Raw genomic sequence first — 15,296 nt, 5'->3', positions numbered from 1 at the left:
TCATGGGATAACTTTTAGCCAGGAAAATAGTGTGGCTCATAAAATAAAAAAAAGTTGTTCAAAAATTGGAATATTTTTTGCAAATGTTCATGATGATTAATGTTGTCTGGCACTTACATGGTATTAAAGACCATCTCCAACAAAAACAAATCTAACCATCTCTCCTCCTCGTTCAACAGCATTACCATTGCTAAATTCCCCACCATCAACATCCTGAATGTTACCACTGACCAGAAATTTTAACTGGGTCAACTATACAAATATTGTGAAAGGGTTCTTGTGGTGCAATGTTAGTTTTTCTACCTCTAAACCAGGAGGCCTGGGTTCAAATCCTACCTGCTTCAGAGGTGTGTTGTAATATTGTTGATTAGATTAATGAGAAAATATCTGTAAATGTTGTGGCTACAAGAATAAGTCAGCAACTGGAAATTTTAATGCAAGTAGTTCACCTGCTGGTATTCAGAGCCTGTGCACCAATTATAAGGCGTAACTTAACAATATACCTGGATGAGGTCCAACAACACTCGAGAGGCATATCCAGGGCATGATATCCTGCATGATTAGCAACCTGTCCGCCATCTTACACATACACTCTCTCCAAGACCATCAATCGGGGCAACAAAATGCATTGCAGCAACTCATCAAGCCTCCTTCAATAGCATTTCCAAATGCAACACCTCTACCACATGGAAGATAGTCACGTGGAGTGCTGTCATGTGAATGAGTTTGTTTGCTGACATTGCCAATATTGTTTTTAAAACAAAATCCCTTGGGGATGAAAGGTAAGCTGAAGGTGATGCTGTTTTTTTCTTCACACTTTAGGTAAATATAAGGACGAAAGATTCATGCTGTAGCTTTAATTTAGAGGCTATCAGGATAGTGTTTTCATGCAGCATTGCACAAATGGAATGATTACTTTATATCTCTGCTAATCTGTTTCAAATCTCCTGTAATTTCTGATGTGGAGCTGAGACTTAACTGTATAATGTGGATAAATCTCTTTTCTAATCGATTCAGTTTTAGCCATCCAATTTGCTTCTCTTTCGTAGAACTGACATGCCAAACAATAGATGTATTTGCCAATGTATGCAAAGTATTGTAAACTGCATATATTTGCAAATATTAGTGAAACAATAATTTAGCAGGGAGATGGTGGCATAGTGGAATCTCATGGATTAGTATTCCAGGGACCCAGGCTAATGTTTTGGTGACATTTGTTCGAATCCCACTATGGCAGATAGTAAAATTTGAATTTATTTAAAAATCTGGCATCAAAAGCTAGACTAATGATGTCCATTTGACCATTGTCAATTGGCATAAAAACCCATTTGTTTCACTAATGTCCTTTAGGGAAACAAATCTGTTTTCCTTACTTGCTATGGACAACATGGGTCTCCAGATCCACAATAATATGGTTGATTTTTAACACCCTCTAAAATGGCCTAGTAAGCCACTCAGTTCAAAGGCAATGAAGGATAGGCCAAAAAAATGCTGACTAAGCCAATGATGCCCACATCCCATGAATGAAAATAAAAATCGGTATGAATGAATGATTATTTCTGTCACATGTATTTTACAGTGAGTAAAACGGTAAAATACTTTTCCACTGACGCCACGATCCAACACCATTTTGAATAGTTTTAAGAATAAGAAAAAAAAATACCTTGAAGAGAGTGCATGAGTCCTGAGCCAGCTCATCATCAAGAATGCCTGTGCCGCCATTCCTTCTCCACTGCCTTGCCACCATCTGCACTGGACCCAATCAACATTTAAGGTGCCATCTTTCACCACTGGGCTGATTCTCCTCCTCTAATGAGACTTTCTGAAAACCTCTGCTGTGGCATTATCAAGTTTGATAAAGATTAATATTTTCCAATTCGCCCATGCAATGAATATTTCAGATCAAAAGATCAAGACAAATTAATTCACAGCATGGTAAATTTTGACATTTGGTCACTTCCCTGTAGCAACAAGGGTCTGCCTATTGGTAACTCACTGACCTGCAGATATCTGCCCAATTGACAAAATTATTTGTACCTCCTGCAGCTTTCTTCTCCCTCGCCTAACTTCTGCTTTCAGTATTCATTTTTCTGGTCATTATAGGCAAATGCATGCACTGCTGCTCTGCTATTGTCCATTCCATTCTTGGAACAGCTTCACTTAAAGTAAGAAATTTTAGTTACTGAAATATAAACAGAACTTTACCTTACCTGGGATATGTTTATTGTTTTGAGGCAAAGAAGACCAAGACCAAAGGCCATTTTTTTGTTGTTATTCAATCATATTTTAAATTAGTGTTCAAACAGTGCACCAAGTTTGAGTACAACCAATACAATTCTCTGCAGAAATATTCCAACCAATGAAACTAGTTGGTGCAGAAGTATTTATGTGTAATCTATTATACAGTGTTTAGAATTCCTGAATAGAATATATGAGACAGACATCTTGTTTGTATGGTCTCAGCTATGTGCTACCATCAACTTAATGGAATGCAAATAATTTGTCACTTGACATTATGGACATCACATTATAGACAGTTGCAACATAACAACTGGTTAGATGGGACAATGTAATCTAGGTACCACTATGTTTTTCAGCATCTTCATAGCCTCATCTAGATGTAAGGTTGCCCTTGCTCTAAAATAGAATTAGATTAATACTAAAAAAATGAATACAATTACTAACCAAGCTCATTGTGAAACCCACATTTGTTGACTTAAACTGGCAATATTTCAATTTAAAACTGTCATCCTTCAAACTCCAAGACCTCGCGCCTCAATATCTCTGTAACCTCCTAGAACCCTCTTAAGATCTCTGCCCTCCTCTAATTCAGACTTTTTCATACATCCCTGATGTCATTGCTCAGTATTGACACACATACATGCAGCTACCTCACCTCTGCGCTCTAGAATTTCTTCCTTAAACTTTTCTGTCTTCCCTTCCTCCTTTCTGACTGCCCTTTGACCGAGTTTTTGATGTCTTCATCCTCGTCCCCACCCGCACCTCCCACTCTTCTGATAGCTCATTACATAGCTTTGTTAATTTTTATCTGATTATGCTCTTGTGAAGTGGATTTAATGTCTTACTACATCATAGATGATTCATAAATTTAAGATGTAGTTGACACAGCCATGACTTGATGTAGCCTGTATAAAAAGGCATTAACTCTTCCTGAGAACTACCCTGATGTTTGAATTTAAATAACCCATGATTTTCTGGAGTGCGGATGTGAAGTTTTCTATAGGAAGAAATCTTCCGTGATGTCCCTTTTTATAATTTTATTAATCAAAACCAAAAAGACATTCAGAAGTCTACTCCACTATTCAATGAGATTATGGCAGATAATCCTCAGTTCGTCTTTCCAACCTTTTCCCTTTACCCTTAATGGCCCAACCATTCTCTGATGTAAAGAATTCCACAGATTGACTGTCCTCTGAGAGAAGAAATTTCTCCTTATCTCTGTCTTAGATGGGTGACCCCTTATTCTGAGATTATGCCCTCTGGTCTTAGGTGAAACAAGCTCTCAGCATCTACCCTGTCAAGCCTCCCCCCACCCCCAACAAAAGAATCATGTATGTTTCAATAAGGTCTCCCCTCATTCTTCTAGCCTCCAAAGATTACAGGTCCAACCTACTCAACTTTCTCATAAGAAAATCCCTCTTTACCCAGGATCAACCTAGTGAACTTACTTTAGACTGTCTCCAATGCCAGGGGATCATAGCTAGTCATAGTATTCCAGATGTAGACTGCCTAGTGCCTTTTATACTTTTTAGTGAGACATCCCAGTTTTTATACTTCACTCCCTTTGAATCTAAGGCCAACCAATTAACTAATTGTCATGACTGAAACTTTGTAAGACTAAATTTTAAACGGGTTTGTTTTGAAAGACGAGTTTATTAGAGTGTTGTCCACGATTCTTAAAGTGAGTATTTTGTTTTATGACCCACTACCTTCTTATCTGAACATAGGATTACAGTTCCTTGCATGCAAGAACATATCTTTTGTTGTTGATTTTTGTAGCCAGGACAAGGAAATCTAGGCCTTCAAGCAGTTTCCATTTAGGGCTAATGAAGTCAGTGTAAAGTATTTGCAGGTCCAGTATTTGATAGCTCTGCTTAAAGGTTGTGTCCATTGTTTATGCACTTTATTTTACATCAGGGGTTGCTTGATAACCCAGCTGTGCATCATCTGCCAGACTTCTATCACCAGTGACAGTGAGGCAAATGGCTCTAGATTTACTCAAGCTGTGATATTATCTCCCACCATCCTACCCTGTCAAGAAGTGCTCCTTCCTGCTCACCACTTGATTTTGTGACCGTGATGTTACAGATGCCTTTCTTATTTTATCATTTAACACTTTGTTTTCTTTAACAGTGAGAGCTATCAATCTATAATTAAGTTGTTAAAGATATCTATACCATGTCACAGTAACAGCATCCTGAGCATTTCTATGCTACTCACCTGTGTCTGCAATTTATATTAAAAGAAAATGTAAACTAGGAATTGTTGGGCTATAGTTCTCCCCACCCTGCTATTAATACTGGTGCAAACTAAAAAAGATCTCATTTTGAAATGTGAAATTAACTGTGTGTTTAATTCTCTTCTAGAGCAGTTAGTGTTGGGGATGTACAAGGAGCCATTACAGGCATGGGACAGGGACTACGATAATTTCATCCTTCCCCTGCTGGAGGACATGCAGCCATGCTATATCCTTTATCGCCTCGATAGCCAAAATGCACAGGGCTATGAATGGCTCTTCATTTCCTGGTCACCTGATCATTCCCCAGTAAGTTGTGCACGATTTTTATTTAACACAAATAATATTAAGAATACTAACAAGTTCATTATAAAAAGCAATGAAGACACATCAGCAGTCCACCTATGATCATTGACCCATTATTTGTATCTATTTTTTAAATATTAAAAACTACTTGAAAGGATTTACACAGCAATCAATGAAGCACCTTTCTGGTGTCACTAACTAACAGAGGGACTCTACTTCAAAGTTTTTGAAGGAGACCATTTGCTGTTTTAGAATATGAGCCAATTTGAAAATATTTTACAAGAAACCTGTGCTTTGAATAGTTTGTTTTTATTTCTGCTTTCTGAAATTGATCATGAAAGTTGAAAATATATGCCAAGCAGGGCATAGGTGTGCATTTTCTCAATAATTTTTGACTACCTCAACTACACAAGAAATCTAAATCAGATCTTGTGCAGCTAAGCTGTGTCTCAGGGAGTATTTTTGATCCATGAATGCACTTGACCCTTATTGGAAGTGAGTGCAGTTACATAGTATAAGATACTGCACACCTCAATTATTAAAGTTCCTTTTTTATCACCAACTAAGAGATGCCACCTCGACATCTGAAACAAGTAAATTTATATGCTACATGTAAGGTACGCACTCACCCACCGGGCATCCCAAAAGAAACAAGGTGTTAGATTTTAATTCAGGTTAGGTGTCCTTTCTATAATTCATTCATGGGATTTGAGCACGGCTGGTTAATACAGAATTTATTGCCCTTTCCTAATTGTCCGTAAGAAGGTGATGTTGAGCCACCTTCTTGAACTGCTGCAGCCTATGTGGTGTAGGAACACTCGCAGTCCTATAAGGAAAAGAGTCCCAGGATTTTGATCTAGCAACAATGAAGGAACAGCGAGAAAGTTTCAAGTCAGGATGATGTGTGGCTTGGAGGGGACAGTGGTGTTCCCAAGTATCTGCTGCCCTGTTACGGAGGTCAAGGATTCGTAAGATGGTGCCCAAGTAGCCCTGTAAATAATGCACACTACTGCCACCAATCCCTGGTGGAGCGAGTAAATGTTGAAAGTGGGGTGACAGTTAGGTGAGCCTTTTTGCCCTAGTTATGCAGAGAACCCAAGAAGGAACACAGGAGTGGGACTGGACCATGCTGGTGATTGGCCTGCTGGAATGTGTGCAGTGCTGTCCTCACTACAGTCTGTCCATATTAAGCAAAACACACAATTTCCAAACCCAAATCAATGCTGCAAATTGACTGTTCTGTTCATTACCACTTCGAGAGGGTTTAGAATGTACAGACCAGAGAAGCGACTCAGTCAATCGCACTCAGCCAGAAGGGGCAACATGACTTGCTCTATAGTACAACTTCCCAGATTATAATGTAAATTGCTTGTGTCTCTGTCGGAAGGTTGACAGGCTTGCTCTCTTTTGGCATGGAGAACATTTGCAATAATACCTCACAAAGCAAATCCCCAATTTAAACTCTCAATGGTATGTAGGTGCAGATATACAGGGTCATAACTTTTTTTTAAAAAGTTAAATGTAAAAATATCAAGCCATGCTTCCTTATACTTGCTGACTACAGATTTCAGTTTTTGTTTCCTGCTTCACATGTTCCGGGCAAATTGCCTTAAATTTCAGGAATGGCTGTGCGTTAATTTTTAATTGCTTTTCTTGAACCGTGTAATCAGTTGTTTTCTGAAAGTAATGGCCGCACCTTTTCCTCAAAAAAAGTTGTTTGAACTCCAGTGTGAAGTCCACAGGAGAAACACTGCATATCAAATAAATATCAGCAACATTGTAGGCCCTTATCTGTTAGCTTCCAGTTATGCTTGATGGATGGAGCAGGAAGTTGCTAGAGACTAACCAATGCCTCTTTTCTGCTGAGAAAATAAATGTGAGCTTTCAGCTGATCTACATTTAACATATTGCAATTTAACAACAGACAAATGTCTAAAGACAGTAGAAAATGAAGTAGTAAAGGAAACATATTTCCCAACAAGGGGTTTGTTTTCATTCAAATCGTCAGTATCAGTAAATGCGGTTAAGAAAAATGCTTCGGTTTGGACATTATCCTGATCCACAGAACGTAATCCTTATGTTCTCCTCATTTTATCACAGTTTGAATTTTGTGAGATGTAGAGAACAGAAGGCAGGTTGCTTCCATGACTCTCCTGATACTACACGAGGAGTTGATACTGCACAAGGAGCAGACTGATTCATATTTTCCTTTGCTAATGGGAATCACTTGGCCTCCTCTCAATAATCCCTCTGTAGCAGTGAAACTGAGATTTGCAAACTCTCCATAATGTTTGATCAATCCTTCGTTCCTCTACTCTTGGACAGGTTTAAAATAATAGACATTTTCATGGTGAATTAAACTTCTAAGTTACAAATGTGATTTTTTTTCTCTTTAAAAATTTGCACCAAAAGTGTTATGTATATGTATATCCAAATTGGCCACAAGGCTCCAGTAAATTAAAGTACATGGTGGAATTTTCAGCTGCCAACCTGTCCATGAAAGCAGCCAACTGTTTGCATGCCGAAGGGAGCAGGTTGTAAACAGCGGGTTAGAGTTCTCCAACCTGAGTCAGATTGCCCATTGCTTCCAACAAACCTGCCTGCAGCTCCTGTGCCTGCTTGTGCATTTCAATGAAGTTCTGAATTGCCAGCACCAGGGAACTGAGCAGGTGCCTGGTCTCCAGCAGTCCTCCGAGTGCCAGAAACCTGAGGTGTTTCTTCCCCAGCCAGCTGCAAGTATATGATCCCAACTGCCATCTAGCAAAAATACCCAGCAGGGTGTTAGTGTCTGAGCTGGCAGAGGGTGCAGGAGTTAGCCTTGCTAGTGCATCCACTGAGGGTTCTGTGGCTCCTTCCTCAGAGGTGGAAGAGATGATGTCTTGCAGGATTGCTGTCTTAGCCATTGAGACCGAGCAAATGGCACTAGTACCTGCAGGAAACAAAAGACAGGATGCATTGAAAAACAGGGAGAAGTTTGGGCATATTAAGAATACATTCACAGTGGCAGCAATCCGAGAGCAGCATAGCAATGAACAATGATTCTTCTTTGGTTGCTGGGACATGGAGTTTTTGTTATCATCACATGAGCAGTTAAAGTCTATAAGACCATAGATGTGGGAGCAAAATTAGACCATTTGGCCCAAGGAGTCTGCTTTGCCATTCGATCATAGCGGATATGCTTCTCAACCCCATTCTTCTGCTTTCTCACCATAACCCTTGATCCCCTTACTAATCAAGGACCTATCTGTCTCTGTCTTAAAGATACTCAATGAATTGGCCTTCATAGTCTTCTGCAGCCATGAGTTCCACAGATTCACCATGCTCTGGCTGATGAAATTCCTCCTCATCTCAGTTCCTGAAGGCCTTCACTCTGAGGCTTTGTCCTTGTGCCCTAACCTCTCATACTAGTGGAAACATCTTCTCCAATTCCACTCTATCCAGGCCTCTCAGTTTTGCATAAGTTTCAGTGACAACCCCCTTAACGTTCTGACCCAATTGAGTCCAAACCCAAAGTTGTCAAATGCTTCGCTTATGACATGGTGGGAAGAGGTAGACATACTGGCTCAGTGGTTAGCACGCAGCCTCAGAGTGCCAGGAACCCAGATTTGATTCCACCCTCAGGTGACTGTCTGTGTGAAGTTTGCACATCCTCCCTGTGTCTGTGTGGGTTTCCTCCGGGTTGCCGGTTTCCTCCCACAGTCCAAAAATATGCAGGTTAGGTGGATTGGCCATGCTAAATTGCCCATAGTGTAGGCAGGTTAGCCATGGGAAATGCAGGGCTAGAGGGATAGGTTGGGGGGTGGGAGTGGATCTGGGTGGAATGCTCTTCAAAGGGTCAACAGGTTGACAATAAAATCTGCTGAGTTTTGTTTTAAAGCCTGTTGGATTGGAAAGTGAATTCTGCTGATTCTAAGCTCTTAAAAGCACCAATGAAAGCATAACTTTCAGCTCTAATGCACAGCAATTCCCAATCTGTTTCCTCTTAATGAGACCTCGCCCCAACAATGTTAATTGTTTCAAATAAGGACTTTGAAGATATATAGTCATCATGGAAAGTTGTCTTGCAAGAAACCTTGTGACATGAGAGGTGTACACAGTTGTTACATTATAGATTGAGTTCACTGATTATCTGATGACAATTATTTTTTTCCGGTTTAACGAAGGTCAAATAGTACTTTTCTTAAAAACTGTTTAAGGAATTCACTTTATGAACAAGGGCTTGAAAAAAGCAATGCTGAAATATTTTTGAAATATATTTTTCACCGTTACCAGTTACCAGGGTTAATATTCTAAATCTCTGGGCCTCCTAATTTTAACATTTACTCACTCCATGGCTGAAATCAGAAATCACCATATAAGAAAATCATGGCTGTAATCCTACATTCTTGCATTGGGCCAATATGGTCAGAGCAGAAAACACAAAGCACTGGCAGTAATCCTGGAAAGGAACAAAGTATTATCCACAAGAATGGAAATCGTCACAAACAGTGCCATTTTAGAGTTTTGCCTGTTAATGACTAACTGCTGCCACCTGCAGACAGGACTTGTCAACAGGTTGCAACAACCAAAGTTTGGAGTAATAGGCGATTGCAGTTAAATTGTCCCTCTGATGTAGGTCTGGCACTCATACAGAATGTTGTTGGAAACGGTATTAGCATTTCTGTTTGGTGTATCATGTTTCTTTTAGCACTGCAAAACCATGCTACATGATTAAAATGCAGTGCAATAGTCACAAATTGCCCGAGTAGAATTCCTCAGCCGGAGCTCATCCGCTCCTTCCATTTCTTTTCTTTTATTTCTCTTTTCAAGTTGTTTTTTATTCTCTTCTGTCTTCTTACTTCCTGTTCTTGAGTCTCGAGTGAAGTCATTCATGGACTCCTGGCCTCAGCACAGATTCCCAGCCTCGAGGTAAATCTGGAGCAGACTCCTGGCCTTGAAATCCTCAAGGTGAAGCCCAACACAGTCTGGAGGCAAGACCCACCGTGGTCTGGAGGCTACGTGGTGCAGATTGGATTGGAAGGACTGTTATTCTGAACTTTATGTTTCTTTACTTTTCTTATTTATTCCTATGATTTTCTACTTTTGTACCCAAGATGGCGCTGTAAGTGTCGACGTAAACTTTTCATTATACTCATATCAGTACGTGTGACAATAAAGCTAATTCTAATTCTACAACACTGAAAACATTACGTCAAAAAAACAGCCATGTAAATTTGACATCCCACTTTCCAATACTTGGTCCATTGTCTTGTAGCCTTGTATACCCATAAATACAATATGTGCAGATAAAATTGCATGCCGTAACAATATATAATGTTATTTACCCTTGAAAAGAGCATTGCTTTTTGAAATCAACCTTGTGCCTTTAAATTGTTGCAAAAATTTAAACTCACTACAGGGAACTTTGTATTTTATTAATTTATTTTTGTTATTGGTGATTGTGCTTTCAGCTACCTTGGCTCTAAGCCCTGGAATTTCCTCGCTAAACCTTTCTGTTCCTGTACCTCTATCTCCTTTAAGACATCAAAACTTTACCTCTTTGATTAACTAATATTAGTATATGTGGTTGGGTTTTATATTTTGTTTAGCAGTGCTGCTGTGGCATCATATGATGTAAGTAGTTGATTCTAACTGTATAGTAAAGGTTTCCTTACCTACACTAAATTCTGATATAAAATTGTTTCTACTATGCAGTCCAGTAGCACAATAGTTAACTGCACTTTGGATGTGACACTGACTCATACAATCCAGAAAAGGGCTGAGTGGAAAAGATCTGTGTGGCTGATTGCTGTTCAGTGACTTGCACTGCAAGCTTGCTTGTGTGATTGCCAGAGATAGCATTGGGTTCGTTTTAAAGGCCCCAAGGTCCTTTACTTAATACTCTTAATACAATCACATTGCCAAAGAATCGCTGTCTATTTCACAGTATCACAGATACAACAGCCTTGAGAAGGACAAGTCCAGGGAGACAATTGAAAAGGAATGCATAGTGGATCCTAGAAGCATGGTTTATAACATGCATCCAAGTGAGTGATATCATAAACTACAAATGGTCCAAGAGTGGACTGTTTTAGATTCAATGAGAAACATCTATGTTTGGTTTTGTACTAGCACAACTTTTTAAAATATGGATTTTAGGCCATTCCAAAATTCATATAAAGGCATGATGTAAAAATATTGTGAAGTGGAAAACAAAAGGTCGATGTAGATAAACTATTTCTGCTATTTGCGGAACCTAGGATTAGGACATCGGTGTACCTTGATATTTTGTTTTTAATGGATGAATATCACACCAAAAAGAGCAAGATGTCATCCTTTGCGTTTGTACTTTTTATGTGAAACTTTGAAAAGTGCAGTGCATTGCATACAAATTTATTTTTCACAACCAATCTTCCCATGGCTATTTAAAATTTATAATAACTGGAGATTTTTTTCCTGACTTTTATTTTTAGTCATCTAAAAATTAGAGTCATGCATTTAAGGAGTGAAATTAAGAAGTATCTGTACACACAGGTGTTAGGGGTTTGGAATTATCTTCTGCAAACAGCAGTTGATAATCAATTATTGACTTTAAATCTGAGGTTGATAGATTTTTGTTAATAAATGAATATAAGTCAAAGTTCATCTGTATCAAAAGTCAGGTCGCAGATCAGCCATGATCCCACTGGGTGGAACAGGATTTGTACTCATCTGGTCGGTGATGTAGACAGAGTGCTCCTTCTATTATTTAATTGTTGAGATAAAATAGAGGTATTATTAACATGCTTCCATGTAATGTCCTCTCTCTCTACAGTAAAAAATATGTTTGTCTGTGGATGTACTCAAACTTTGATTGCTAATGACATGCAGTTGGCCAGGTGGAAGCTACTGAACTCAGTTTTCTGTTGAGGTTCCTTGATCATCAGTTTATTTATGCAGAGACTATGACTATTTATGTTTGAACTGTGTAATTTAATTTAATGTAAGTTAAGTCCAATAAGTCCTGTCCAATATGTAACTTCTATCCAAAAGGCTTTTTTGGCAAAAAAAACCAAAAACAATAAAGATGGTAAGTTTTAGTTTGATATATTCTGAATTCTTACCTAATGATAAGAATTCCTAATGAAGGTCATACCATAAGAAATAAGGCCTCACAGCGCCAGGGACCCAGGTTTGATTCCACCCTCGGCAACTGTCTGTGTAGAGTTTGCGTATTCCCACCTGCCTGCATGGCTTTCCTCCAGGTGCTCCAAAGATATGCAGGTTAGATGGATTGGCCATGGTAAATTGCCCCATAGCATCCAGGCATGTGTAGGTTGAGTGGAATAGCCACGGGAAATGCAGGGTTACAGGGATAGTGTAGGTGGTCGCGTCTGGGTGGGATACTCTTTGCAGGCTCAGTGTGGACTTGATGGGCTAAATGGTCAGCTTCCACACCGTAGGGATTCTATGATGGCAGCAATGCATAAAAGTCTTCATGATTGCCAATTGTTCAGCTTGCTAATTTGTTTTTGTGAGGAGGAGAGTTTCAACTTTTCACTTAAAATAGTTAACTTCCACTAAGAAAATCTGCATTCCCTGATTCCTTTTTCATGTTGTGTATATAAACTCTAACCCTTTGTGTTTTACACAGGTCAGACAGAAGATGCTGTATGCAGCAACACGAGCCACTGTGAAAAAGGAGTTTGGTGGAGGACACATTAAAGATGAATTGTTTGGAACAATGAAGGTACCATGATACTTAATCTTTAGTGGGTGAATTTTGCATCAGAACAGCAAGATATGATCTAATAATTTTGCATTTTACATGTGAATTTTAAAAAAAAATACAAACCTAACTGATCTCCATAAGTCTATTTAAATAAACAAAAATGGTTCATAGTTCCTTAAAAGTGGAGTCGCAAGTAGATAGGATAGTTAAGAAGGCATTTGGTATGCTTGCCTTTATTGGTCAGTGCATTGAGTATAGGAGTTGGGAGGTCATGTTGCAGCTGTACAGGACATTGTATGCAATTCTGGTCTCCCTCCTATAGGATGTATGTTGTGAAACCAGAAAGGGTTCAGAAAAGATTTACAAGGACGTTGCCAGGGTTGGAGGGTTTGAGCAATAGGGAAAGGCTGAATAGGCTGGGGCTATTTTCCCTGGAGTGTCGGAGGCTGAGGGGTGACCTTATAGAAGGTTATAAAATCATGAGGGGCGTGGATAATTTAGGGGAGCCCAAAACTAGAGGGCATATATTTAAGGTGAGAGGAAAAAGATATAAAAGAGACCTAAGGGGCAACTTTTTCATGCAGAGGGTGGTGTGTGTATGGAATGAGCTGCCAGAGGAAGTGGTAGAGGCTGGTATGATTACAACATTTATAAGACATCTGGATGGGTATATGAATTGGAAGGGTTTAGAGGGATATGGGCCAAATGCGGCAAATGGAACTAGATTAATTTAGGATATCTGGTCACCATGGATGAGTTGGACCGAAAGGTCTGTTTCCATGCTGTATATCTCTATGACTCTGTTTTCTTTCCTGGGATTTGCTTTTAATTATCTTATTCTAAAGTTATGTTTCCTTATTCTGGGGATCTTGATTCTAGAAACAAGTGTCATTCGCTAACAATCTGTCAATTCCCACCAGTTATTTTAAACTTTTACTCTTAAACAACACAGAAAATACTGGAAATATTTCAAAAGGTCAGACCACTTGTGTGAAGAGAGAAGGAGAGTTAATGTTTCACTCTTTTTAAATTTCTCAAGTCTAAGTAATAAGATCTGCATTTACTCAACCCTTTATCCAGGATTCAGACTGTGAATTATATATTTTCCAGGACAGCTTAGCATTTTAAGACTAAAATCAATATTCCAAAAGAGTATTGCTGAGTAAAAAGGGACATGTTGAAGCTTTTCATCTTTCAGAGGACAGATTTGTAAGAATACCAAATTTCAGAAGGAATGACCATTTTTACTGCATGAAGAAATGTGCTGATTGGTTAGCAAACAAATTCTGTTTTGTTGAGCTGTTACATTATGAATGCATCAGGGAACAGTTAACCCCTAACCTTTGTTTAAATTCCAAACAGGCAAGTTAATTCTGATTGGCCAAGGCATTGTCATGGGGACTGCAGAAGGAAATAGTTGTTCTGAAGCTTTTGCTAAGTTGCAAAAGGCACAATGCATTGACAAATCCAAAAGAATCCAACATTCACATGATAAATTCATAGTCTATTTACAAAATGTTTTCTGATTAAACACGGCATTTCATTTATTTTTCTGATCACTTTTAGCACCAATGAGCTATGTACATATTGATCTGAATTCCTAAATGCTTTTACTAATTTACTCGTGTCCTACTTCCCTATTTAGTTTACACTCCCATCTGCTATTCCCATGTCCAATGAACTGCCTCATGCTGCCTCCATAAATTGCCTTTTGCAGTTTGTTGCTCTTTGACCAATTTGTCTTATCTCAAACTTTATAACCTTCTGGACTTAATATTGAGTTCAACACCTTCAAATTGTGAACCTACTCCCATTCCTTCCCTTTCTTTTAGCTTTACTTGTTACATTCTCTGTCACCATGTCCTTTCTCCCCTCCTCACCCCAGTGGGACTGTCTGTTCCTTCCAGTCTGGCAGTTAGTCACACCGTTGTTCTGCCATTCTCACATTCTGATCACTTAATCTGAACTATCAACATCCTTTCTCCCCCAGCACTCTCCAACCTCCCCCCGCCCCGCCAAAACTATTGCACAGATGCTACCTCCTCTACACTTCACGTCAGCTCTGATGAAGAGTCATCTCAATTTGAAATGTTAGCTTGTCTTCTCTCCATGGATGAGACAGTAAGAACTGTCGATGCTGGAGTCAGTGATAACACAGTGTGTAGCTGGAGGAACACAGCAGGCCAGGTAGCATCAGATGAATAGGAAAGTTGATGTTTTGGGTCGGGACCCTTCTTCAGACCCATTTCTGAAGAAGGGCCCTGACCCGAAACATCAACTTTCCTACTCCTTTGATGTTGCCTGACCTGCTGTGTTCCTCCAGCTCCACACTGTGTTATCTCTTCTCTCCGTGGATACTGTCTGATCTGCTGTGATCTCCAGTGTTTTTCATTTTCAATTCCTCCTCAGAATTTTCTTTTTCATTCCACAAGATGATAACAGCTTCCAAATTTACGCACTTCTTTTATACACTCAGATAGAAACTATCTGAGCCCAGCAATTTAATGTCCATCCTGTTATTTTGACCTCATTCCTATTGTTTTACCCATTACATTTCTCAATTATTTATATTAGTCCTTGTAAAACTCTTCCCCTTTAATCTATAGTCTTTCCTCTACTAGTAGTATTATAACCTTTTCAACTGTGCAACTAAAGGGAAAAAGGTATTTTGACACTTCTGCCATGACTTTATTGAATGGAGAAGCAGGATAAAAGACATTCATAGACAACACAGTGTGGAGCTGGAGGAACACAGCAAGCCAGGCAGCATCAGATGAGTAGGAAAGTTGACGTTTTGGGTCGGGACCCTTCTTCAGAAATGGG

At 39.2% G+C, this 15,296-nt stretch overlaps 1 protein-coding gene across 2 annotated transcripts in view; it reads left to right on the top strand.

Moving 5' to 3' along the window:
* The window catches only part of LOC109911514 (twinfilin-2), a 107,519-nt gene that overhangs the window by 66,941 nt on the left and 25,282 nt on the right, over positions 1-15,296 (top strand). For both annotated transcript variants that reach the window (XM_020510834.2, XM_020510832.2), the window contains exons 3-4: positions 4,608-4,786; positions 12,396-12,491. In XM_020510834.2, the coding sequence (XP_020366423.1) occupies positions 4,608-4,786; positions 12,396-12,491 (275 nt within the window). The remainder of the gene's footprint in view (positions 1-4,607; positions 4,787-12,395; positions 12,492-15,296) is intronic.

Source organism: Rhincodon typus, chromosome 16 (assembly GCF_021869965.1).
Source record: "Rhincodon typus isolate 14 chromosome 16, sRhiTyp1.1, whole genome shotgun sequence".
Lineage (NCBI taxonomy): Eukaryota > Metazoa > Chordata > Chondrichthyes > Orectolobiformes > Rhincodontidae > Rhincodon > Rhincodon typus.
Note: the sequence above shows the minus strand (reverse complement) of the source record. Positions and strands in the feature narration are given on the sequence as shown.